The sequence below is a fragment of the Callospermophilus lateralis genome, chromosome X (genome assembly GCF_048772815.1).
Source record: "Callospermophilus lateralis isolate mCalLat2 chromosome X, mCalLat2.hap1, whole genome shotgun sequence".
Taxonomy (NCBI): Eukaryota; Metazoa; Chordata; class Mammalia; order Rodentia; family Sciuridae; genus Callospermophilus; species Callospermophilus lateralis.
Window position 1 is genome coordinate 31,140,703 of NC_135325.1, and position 11,858 is coordinate 31,152,560.

Genomic DNA, 11,858 nt, shown 5'->3' on the forward strand with positions numbered 1-11,858 from the left:
AATAAAAGTTAAAATAAACTTAACTTCCCTTTTCCCTTTGCCCATTTTTAAATGAATAAATGAGGTGTTCTGCAATTGTTTGGTCATAGCCAACTGGCCTAATGTCTTAAGCAGAATTTCTCCTATCACTATGCAGAAATAATGGTATAGCCACAAAGACCAGTCTATAGTTAGCAGATTTTAGTGCTATAGTCCTGGTGCTCTTCTAATAATCCATTGGATTTGATATGCAATGATTTTTTATAACATTGACCAAACAAAATCTAAAGATTCTAAAACTCTGCCTTCTTATGGTTAACATATATTTGCTTTTATGCTTGTTTTCCCATTGAGGAAATCTTTTTTTTTAAATATATCTTTATTTTATTTATTTATTTTTTATGTGGTGCTGAGGATCGAACCCAGGGCCTCGCAGGTGCTAGGCGAGTGCTCTACCACTCAGCCACAATCCCAGTCCCATCCATTGAGGAATTCCTAAGGTGTTCATTTTATCATTGACTGAGACCTTGATTTTCAGCCATGTGGTTGGTTTAAATAAAAATGTTAGATGCCTTATTGACATTCATATACCTTTTGTTGTTATAGGAGAACACAATCCTGGAGTGGCAGGTAGCAAGGGAGTTTTGAGGGCTCACATGTTGGCTTACTTTTCCTTGTAGGGTTAGAGACTGGGCAGTGCAAGCTGGCTCTTAGAACTTTCATTTGTCACCTACTTAGTGACTGAGTTTGTTACCATAAAGAATTGAAAAGTGCCCTATCAAATTAACCCATATTTCATCTGTCTCCACACTGACATTTGGGAACTTAGTCAAGTTACCTCTAGAATATTAGCATAATCACCTGTGTTGTCTTAACTTTGACATAACATCATTTATAGCTTCATTTCTATTCTTACCCTGCCCAGAAAAATCATTTGTAGGAATAATCGTTTGTTCCCTAAATAATACCTTCTCACAGTGTGCCTTCTGCACAAAAGGTGCCTTACCCCAATCTCTTTTTCATGCTTATATCTAAATTGATATATTCAAATCAGAAATTTCAACATCCTATATGAAAACTTCCAAGATTTCTACCTCCCCTAACCTGAAAATGATCTCTTTCTCCTTGTAGTATTCATGACTTCCTAGGTTTGTTTATGGTTTGCCTGATGTGTTGATTTGTGAGTATATTGTGTATTTTCATTCTAAAGAAGTTGTTCTCTCAAATTCCATCCCTTTTTAAGCTTCATCTTTGCAGATCAAGTTTTGGTTGCATTAATTTCTACTGAATAACCTCAAATATGCCTAGCCCTCACTTAGTCTCTTCCTTGTGGTTTTCTTCTGTGCCAGAGCTGTCTTTTTGTGTAGTTTTTCATCCAAATAAAAACAGGGCTTGGGTCTGAAACCACTGGTAATCCTTAAAAGCCAAAGAATTCTGTTTCTGTAGCTGCAGAAATAATTTCTGACTCTGTTCCTAAAATGCATTCATGTAAAATAGAACTTTCCATCTTCTACATTTAGCATTTTACCTTTTTTCCTAGTAATTTATTATTTTGTTTTTAGCAAATTAAATTCTTAATTGGTATAAGATAAACTTATTAAAATTAAGCAATACTAAAATTAAGAGGAAGTGAGAACCTTGATTTTATTGGGCTTTTAATTTTTTAAAGCTCTTCAATGTTCTCTTTTAAAGTCTGAAGTTAATTAAAGCAGAACTATTTATGATTAAATCAAGTCTTGAATATTGTATCTATACCTTCCCAAGTATCCTTTTCCCTAAATCTCTTCACTTCCTGATTATTTTTCCCTGTCCTTTGATTGAATCACCTCTTAGACCTGCTCATTGCTGTGGTCTCTAAGAGTCTCTGTCCCTCTAAATTCTCCTTCTCTTTCAACTCAACAAAAGATTTCAAAAAATATAAGGGTAAGGAGAAACCACAGTTTTTCATTTATTATCAGAAAACAATTGTTTTCTAAGATTTTAGCATGACACAAAAATTGTGGACCTGTGATTTCAGAAGCAGACTGCTTGTGGTTATTTATTCTTAGCAACCTTGGGTCCATCCCTTTGTTATTTTGTACTAAAGTATAAAATAATTCTCCACAGAGCCAAGACTCTGTTTTGAAAAAAATTGCTGACTGAGCCCAAGATTTTTATCTTCACAAGAACAAGGAGAGAGAGAGAATGGGAATTGAAAAAATACCAAAAAGAAGATAGCAGAACGTGAGATAGTGAGGGAAAGTTTGAGATTTTCTTCTTTTACAAACCCTAAACTCAGTCACTCTACAAGCTTTATGATTTAACTTCCCTGAGCCCTTGCTTCCCATTTGTGAGATAGAAATAACCCTTTAGCAAGGTGCTTAAGGGTCCTGGTTGGCATAATGTATGTAGAATACTGAATATATGCCTCCTGTCTGGTTCTTATTTTGTATTATTTATTTATTATATTGTTTTATTATTTTTGTTTGCCCTTGTGGGAGCACAGTTGAGTTTGAAAATCTCCCCAAGGTACCTGCAGAGTTTTAGGCATTATTTTCCTGTAAAATAAAAATAATGCTAACCCCTGCTTGGAAAACTTGTTCAGTAAGATCTATACTTTCAGAGGTGAATTGCATGAGACATGGGGAGGGAAAAAGAAGCAGTTGCTTTTCAAGAGCTGGGGGCGTGGGCCCAATTATATTGTCTGTCTTTTGCTATGATCTGAAGTTTTATCTGCTACCTCTCCTGGCACCCTATACCACATATGCATGTGTGCATGTGCATGCACACTCAGGTAACAGTCTTAGCTTTGACATGCAAGCATAGTCTAAAGCAAGAACATGTTTAACATGAAATGGATTCCTTAAGAAGTGATAACTTAAGGAATTGGCCTGCAAGTGTAAAAGTTGATTATTGTATGTTGTTAATGTGTTTTACATATATTTTAACCACTCCTATCCCCTGAGAAGTTTTAATATACGTGGGTTCTGACAAATAACAATACTTCAGCCTAGTAACTTATAAAATAGAAATGAAACATAAATTAAGATTAATATACTATTACCGACGTTTGAATTTTAGTTGTTTAGAAAACAAATGTTTACTTATTGAACAATAATATATGCCAGGCACTGTCCTAGGCAGTAAATAAATGAGTAGAAAAGTATGAATAAAATAGACAAGACCTTTGCTCTCAAGACAATATTTAGTTGCTAAATTTATTTCCTTTTCTTTAGGGTATTTTTGTTATCTCTGATTTTTAGAGCTGAAAAATGCCTTAGAGATCATCTAGTTCAGCCTTTCTGTTCCAATGGAGAACCTGAACACTGAAATTCACAGGAGAGTAAGATAATACAGAATATTCCAAGTAATGCAAACTGTGGAAAAATCAGCACAAACTGAGAATTCACAATGTCTTTAGTATCATGTTTAAATTTTAAAAAAGTCTAAATTATTAGGAAACTTCAATTGTTTAAAATGAAAAAACAAATGTCTTTTTTTCTTCTTTAGCACTATAGTTAAAACATTTTTGTATACTCTAATGATTGAATCCATAAATTATTTTCTGTCTGTGGAACTCAAAGAGTTTCAAAAGTAATGATGTTCATGAGTATCTAGGTAGTGTTGATAAAAGTAATGTGTCTTTCTGTCTTACTTAGAATCATAGCAGTTCATATCTGGAATTCAGATCCCTTATTTCAAGGATGTAGATATTGACTCCCAGAGAGGTTAACTAACTTGCCCAAATAAGAGCCACAATTAGCCACTCAAATTTAAGCAAGGAGTCAGGTTTTTGTTTTGTTTTGTTTTTTAATTAAGACTTTTATATTTTGATATTCAGATATCAGTTATTCTCAACTCTAAATGGTTTAATATTAATCATCAGACTTGCTGAGCATTGCCTTATTTTTTAAATCTGGGAAATTGACAAAAATTTTGAAGTCATAGATATTAGAACCATTTCTCATGGCATTATTTCTGTATCTTTCATGCTATAATTATTTGATATTCAGTTGCTGGTCACAAATAATTTTTCCCCTATAATAGGTATTGTCTTCTGAGAACTCTGAAGCAATGTCAGACATTGAGAGAAGCTCTCATTGCTGCAGGAAAAGAGATTATATGGCATGGGCGGACAAAAGAAGAACCAGCTCATTACTGTAGCATTTGTGAGGTACGTAAACGTTCATCTCCACAGTTGTTTTTGTAATCCCTCTTGCCTCTCCACTCTTGGTTTCTCCTCAGACTCTGTGTGTGTGTGTGTGTGTGTGTGTGTGTGTATATATATATATACACACACACACTTCCATGTAACGTATTTTACTGTAGTTAGCATTGTGTTCAATTTTGTTACTAGATTTCTTATTTCTTATATTAAAACTTAATCTGATGATGTAATATTTTATTAATTGTTAATCAGCCTTAAAAATATCTACCACAGAGTCATTTATCTGATAGGTCTTTTACAGATGATAATAAGCAAGAAGTTTTTAGTCCAAGAATTTAGACTGGGAACATATGTACACAGATGCCAGTAAACTGGATGTAATTTGGTATACCTTCATGCAGATCAATGTTCAGTCCTCCCTGATGCAATTTGCAATATATCCATCAATCTTCTACTGTAGCCAAGGCTTGCAAGAGGAGCAGGAACAAAGGAGATGTAATGCCTGCTCTGAAGAAACTTAAATTCTACTTGGAGAAAATGAATTATAAACAGTTGATTATAATTTATAGGAGACTACGATAAATGTGAAGTTGGGATTTCTGTTATGAAAATACTGTGGGGAAATAAATGATCTAATTTTCCTTTCTGGTATTGGCCTAAGAGCTCACAGAAGTATTAGCATTTGAGTCCTTCCTTGAAGAATGAGTATGATTTCAGTGGGCTAAAAAATGATGTGAATTAGAGGTAGACCGTCATGGGGTATAGGAAACACAGGACTGGGGAATTAGAATAGTTTTCAAAAAGAATGAACAGTCCAATGTGGCTTTAACACAGCTTGTGCAAATTCTACTCATAAGTCTCAGTGATATGTGGCTTGCAGTGCATCTTGAACACTTTTAAGGAATTTGATATTTGGTTTGAGGTCACTAAAGCCATCAAAAATTTTTGAAAAGCAAGTAATATGATGTGTATCTTGGAGAAGACAGAAATAGTAAGCTATTGGAGTGGTCTTAAGTACGATTTTTCATCTTAAGGCCTAGACTAGAACTTGGCAGGAGGAATATTAAAGAAGGGGAAGAAATAAAAAGTATTTAGAAGATAAAAATAAGTAGTCATTAAATGGCAGAAGTAAGCAACAAGTTGAAAAATGCTTATAAACTTTCTAGCTCAGGTTCCTATTTTTGCCCATTGATAGTAATGGAAACATGGTGTACTCCAGGATTTTAAGAAATGAGATTGTGTGAGTTTTCCATTACTGAAAAAATTCTACAATAAGCAGATATGGTAATATTAATGATCTTTTCCAAATTGATGTTTTCAAATTCTGTTGTTGACCTTTCTTTGAAATGATTGAATTCATTAGTGTTGTATAAAGTCTAAAGTAAGCCAGTTGGAGAAAATGAATGTATAAACTTTCCAGTATTTGAGAATGACTCCTGTCCCACAGTGCTGGTCCTTATCCTGCCTGAACAACTCAAGTCTTTCTGTATAAGATAGAGGCATTATTTCTAAATCATGCCATGCTCATGAGTATACTTTTTTTTTATACTTACATAAGGCTTATAACTGAATATTCAACTGTCATTTCATTTACCTATCAGTTTCCTTATCTGTAAAATAGATTATATTCACTCACCAAGCATATTTTGAGGTTTGGTTAAAGACTGGACACTATGACATGCACTAGCAATGCAAAGATGAATAAAACAGTTTTTGTCTTTGAGTAACTCAGCTGTGGGGAAAGACAGGCATCCATACACAATACTGTGTAATGAGTACTATCATAGAGAGAAAAAGGAAAATAATAATTGCATGCATCTGATTGTATAATAATATTTTTAGATTTAAAACAGAAATGAGCTGACTTTTGCCAAACTTTTGAATTAGGCTTTGTCAGAGGTCATCATGAGTAAGTCATTCCCTCAGGTAACTCCCCTAAAAATGCATTACCACCATGTATTTGGATTTGACACAACATAAAGATTCTCAAACACAGACATGTTTTTCCTTAGTGTACCCTATCTTAACCAGAGATAATTGTCTGTGCATGGTTCCCTTAAGGTAAAGTTTTGTGTTTATACCAAAGCAGTACAATAAATACCACCATCTCTGTTTAATACATTTTTCTTTTGTATAAAACAGGTGGAGGTTTTTGATCTGCTTTTTGTCACTAATGAGAGCAATTCTCGTAAGACCTACATAGTACATTGCCAAGATTGTGCACGAAAAACAAGTGGAAACCTGGAAAATTTTGTGGTGCTAGAACAGTACAAAATGGAGGACCTGATGCAAGTCTATGACCAATTTACATTAGTAAGTGAAAACAACACGTGAGTATGTAGTTAGCTGGGTTGAGGCAACAGTGTTTGCTCTGCCACCTGATAAGTTGGAGGTAATGAAATACTTAAATTTTCTTTTGGCTCAGCAGATAATACATAAGGGTGTATTCCTATCATCCCCTTCTCTTTTACTTTCAACTATTTATTCATATGAAACTGGCATATATAATTTTCACTTTTCTTCCTGGGTGAGACCAGCCTAAATAATGTTACAACTACATTTTAAAACCTTCATGTGTTTTAGAACCCTTTCGTATCTTTTCTAACATTTGATCTCAGTTAATCGAATATGTACATAGGTTATTAGTGCCAACAAAATGCTCAGTGTGTGCTTTTCTATATATACTTCTGCTTTTAGAGTTAATTGTATTTCTATATAGTTTTGTATTTGCCAGACATATTAACCTCATGGGAATATTTGATGGAGTTTAACTTCCTGGTATGTTATATAACCTTCTGAAATTTAAGTATACTTGCATATAGTATATATAAGTATAATTGCATATAGTTTTTAATTTCAAATAGCAGATTCTCAGGGGGAAACATTTTATCCTAGCAGATCAATAGCTTTATGAAAAGAGACAGACATAATTTATGAATTATTGATTTTCTCCAATACTTTTCTCTCACACACATGTGATAGAAACTGACTTTTTGAAATTTAGCTCCTGATATTTTCACCTGAATGCTTTTCAAGATTTCTTTTGAAGAAGAAGAAAATTATCTGGACTATATTGAGCCAAATATGTATTACCTATTGAGATAGATCCTGAAGGCAGTCACTAATGAAATTGTAATTGATTTGTTAAGTTATTTTTCTAAATATAAGTATGGAAAGTTGCAGGTACATTGAATAGGGAAGTGGTCTTAGACTCTTGGGAAAAGTGGCCAGGTTAAAGAAAAGGTTTTACTTTTGTGTATTAGGCTCTTGACTTTTTTGTTTTATGTTCCCTAACTTCATAAACAAAATTATGTTTATAGCCATAAGCTAGGGAACAATATTAACAATTTGTATATCAAAATAAACTACTTTACTTTCATTTTCAGGCTCCTCCATTACCATCCGCCTCATCTTGATATTATTCCATGGACATTAAACATGAGACCTTTTCTGCTATTCAGGAAGTAACCCAGTTCTGCACCACTGGTTTTTGTAGCTATCTCGTAAGGCTGCTGGCTGAAAACTGTGTCTATGCAACCTTCCAAGTGCGGAGTGTCAACCAACTGGATGGGGAGAGTACCGCTCCTACTCCAGAACTCTCACAAAGCTAATCAGCTGAACTTCAGAAAAATAAATAAATAATAATTTCCATGTTTTGTATATATCTGACAAAACTGGCAACACCATACAGACTACTGACTTGAAGACAACCTCTTTTATATTTCTCTATTTCTGGGCTGATGAATTTGTTTTCATCTATCTTTCCCCTTCACAATTTTCCTTGGAAAAAAATACTAGCCTAGCTGGTCATTTCTTTGTAAGGTAGTTAGCAATTTTAAGTCTTTCTTTGGTCAAGTTTTTTTTTTTTTTTTTTTAATGTGAAAAATTAGGTAAGAAACTTTTTTACTGCTTTTATGTTTTTCTGTCTTGTTTTGAAACCATGATGGTTATACTTTTGGTTCCTAAATAAAACATTAAAAAACTTAACAGCCAAGTCACAAAGATAATGGATTGCACATAGACTAAGGAATAAACTTCAGATTTGTGATTTTTGTTTCTAATCTTGATGTAAATTTACACTATTTATAAATACATATTTATTGCTTGAAAATATTTGTGAATGGAATGCTGTTATTTTTTCCAGATTTACCTGCCATTGAAATTTTAAGGAGTTCTGTAATTTCAAACACTACTCCTATTACATTTTCTATGTGTAAATAAAACTGCTTAGCATTGTACAGAAACTTTTATTAAAATTGTTTAATGTTTAAAGAGTTTTCTATTGTTTGAGTTTTAAAAAGAATTTATGTACAGTGCCCAGTTTTTGTTCATTTTTCAAATCTGATTATATATATTTTATATATACTTATGTATGTATATATAATATATATAGAAATCTGAATATATGTATAAAGATTTAGAACTTAAATTTTTCTCGTTTAAGTTTCACATCTATGGTAGATTTTTGAGGTGTCTACTGTAAAGTATTGCTTACAAAAGTATGATTATTTTTAAAGAAATATATATGGTATGTATCTTCAAGACCTAAAATGTCAGACTGGTTTATTGTTAAGTTGCAATTACTGCAGTGACAGACCAATAAACAATTGCTGCCGAAATATAGTATAATAGTAGAAAACAAATAGTGAATGAACAAGATTTTTAGAGGAATGTTGTATTGACTTGACAAATCCTGTACATCACTTAGTAGCATTTTATATGGGAAAAGGGATTCCAGGATTAAGGGTTTATTTTAGAACACAAATAAATTAAGAGACTTATTTTTTAAAGTTAGGAAATTTTGATATTTCATGCTTTCCTGTTTGCATGACCATGATGGGATGGGGATCTACAAATTCCATATCACTAGTAAAATACAACAAGCTATACTAGCATTCACAAATCACTGCTAATTAACGGTGTCTAATATTAGTATTTTATTTTATAATGCATCTTCATTTGTATCTCCATTTTCTGAAGCACTTGGCAAATAGTCTCCTTTTATAATATAGTTCTATGAATTTTCCAGAAGTGTTATTGAAGAAACATAAAGAGTGCTTATAAGTGAAGTTTTAACACAAACACACCTACACATCCACACATGTACACACATGCACATATGACTGAAGAAAATTTATTGTCCTATCTGGCCAAATGTTGTGCTGATTGCATTAATCAAGTACCCTTTCAGACAGTTTTGGAGTATGTTGTCCTTCTAGAAGCAATTTGAAGGCTGAAAGCATGTAGATGTTTTATTCATTTGGTTTGCTGCTGAATACCTTTTAGCAGCAGTCATCCCATATTTATAATTTCAGACAAATAATTCCAAATCTTTAGTTATGAAGTAAGTGCTTCCTGAAGTGCTGCTGAGGATGTTAACCACAGATTTATTATTATTATTATTATTATTATTATTATTATTATTATTATTTAGTTGTAATTGGACACAATACCTTTATTTATTTTTATGTGGTGCTGAGGATCGAACCCAGGGCCTTGCACATGCTAGGTGAGCTCTCTGCCATTGAGCCACAACCCCAGCTCCAACCAGATATTTTTAAGTGGTTTTCTTTTAAAATCTCCTATCCAGAAGTCATCTAGAATAAAAGAACTCCAGACAAAACATTTTTGCAAACAAAAATTACAAGCCAACCTCCAAAAAAACAAAAATCAGAAGAAGGCTAAAGCTGTACCTAAATGTTTCTTAACCCATTCTGATGTATCTCATATAACTTGTCTCCCTTGGTTTTGTTAAGATAGTTTGTTGTCAGGAATAATTTTTTAACTGTTTGTATAGGTTAGCCCCATTAACGCAAACTCTATCCAGATGGCTTAATAATGGAACAACTTTGCATCATCATACATTGTTCAAAGAAAGGATCTAATCACACAGTGCATTTTTTAAAAAGCAAATGTCGATCCAGAGATTGAGGACTAAATTACATTCTTTTCTCATTAGCATCAGTTAAGTAGTAACTCTTTTAACTAGCATCAATATAGTAATTCCATTTGCCTAAACTATTAAAACAATGAAAAATTTTAGATTTTACTACGAAGTGTAGAAGCTAAGTCATGTCTGCAAAATAAATTGAAAACTAGGACCTTCAAAATAAATACTAATTAGCCAAAAGAAATTTAAGATCACATTATATCATGAATTGAGTTTAAATATATGAAATTTCAAAGTTCTGTGAATTTTCATTTAGTCTACGTGTTTGTGCTGAATGAATAGTATGTGATCCCTCCATGCACACATCTAAAATGGGAGATTGATGTATATTTATGCAAAACCTACAGGTAGCAAGAAGGAGGGCTAATAACTACATTTCAGCATGGGTTACATTATCACACCTGACAGGGCAAGAAGATTTGGGAACTTGGAAGTAGTGTTAAAGGTATGCTGGAAGACAACCAGCGAGGTAGGAAGGAGCTAAGGTTGGAAAGCGCTCTGCCATAAGAGATGTTTAGACTTAACCATCTAGTTATTATGAAACCATCTGCTGAATTTAAGCAAAAGAAGAGCATTGAATTGTAGTTGCCTTGCTGACTCTTAACCATTCCATCTGTCCTCTACATTGCTACCAGGATATTTCTAAAGCACAGAGCTCCAAAGAAGACATGATTTGGGCTTGAACTTTGGATATTGTGAAGATGGCATTAAAAGCACAGATTTGGAAGACACAAATCAAGTCTACAGGACTCATTAGATGTCTTCCAGGTTGGAGAGGGTGCTTTTACCCAGAATAGGAGATACACATGAGTTCTGGAGGCAGAAGATAATGAACTTCCTGTTGGCAATCCAGTTTGTTAAGAGGTTGGATCTGTTAGTCTTGAATTAGGAGCCACCTGGTATCTGGCTGTCCATTGAGGTAAGGCTTAAAGCCAACAAGATCAATAGCAGAGAGGTGGAACTTAGGCCCAATATGGAACATCAGCACATAAAAGGCAGATAGACTGCAAAGGAGAAGAAAACTTAAGCTGGCCAGGAGTTAGATAGGTTAGAGCTTTTGAAAAAATAACCACAGCTTGCTGCAAAGATGAGGATTAAAGAGATTGCTTTGGGTTGTCTTGTGAGATTTTTTGTGACTTTCGTCGGAGCTCCTTCAATAGAGTTGACAACCTGATTGCTAAGATGGGAAGAGATTGAGAGACGTGAGTCAGTTTAGCCTTTCCGGGAGCTCTAGATATGAAATTATGTTGGTCTTGGTACATAGTAAACAGATAACCAATCTTAAACATTGTGCAGCATTATACTAGAATGCTCCACACAGTAATACATTGTGTGTGTGTGTGTGTCTCGGCAAACCATGTGATGTTTCACTTTTGAGAGGAAGGCATACTTTTGATTTATGATGTTATTTATTGTAACCTGAAGATACTTCCAATGTAATGAAAACTTGTGCAAAACCCAGTACTTAATACTTTTCCTCTGTTTAATGCTTATAATAACTGAGTTAAATACTATTTTATCCCCATCTTCACAGGTAAGTAAATTGAAATAAAGGGACGTCATGTAACTTACACAGATTCACAATTTTTAAGTGGTGAAGCCAGGATTCTATTTCAGAGCCTGATTCCAAAGTACATGCTAGTGTACCTCTCACTGTAGAGAAGGAGTTACTGAGTGTTCACTCAATAGTGACATTTGGAAGAAACTTTTATTTAAAAGATGAAGGTGTCTTTAAACTTGATAACCTGTAATTAAGTTGATCATATCTTTTATAGTACAAAC

General features: G+C 33.5%; 1 protein-coding gene across 9 annotated transcripts in view; it reads left to right on the forward strand.

The window, feature by feature from the left end:
* The window catches only part of Kdm6a (lysine demethylase 6A), a 226,386-nt gene extending 217,985 nt beyond the window's left edge, over positions 1–8,401 (forward strand). For 7 of the 9 annotated variants that reach the window (XM_077106923.1, XM_077106926.1, XM_077106928.1 and 4 more), the window contains 3 exons: positions 4,006–4,132; positions 6,269–6,439; positions 7,513–8,401. In XM_077106923.1, the coding sequence (XP_076963038.1) occupies positions 4,006–4,132; positions 6,269–6,439; positions 7,513–7,542 (328 nt within the window). In that variant the 3' untranslated portion in view covers positions 7,543–8,401. Of the gene's footprint in view, positions 1–4,005; positions 4,133–6,268; positions 6,457–7,512 lie in introns of all 9 variants that reach the window. The other 2 variants (XM_077106930.1, XM_077106931.1) reach the window with 1 other exon arrangement.
* The last annotated feature ends 3,457 nt before the right edge of the window (positions 8,402–11,858 follow it).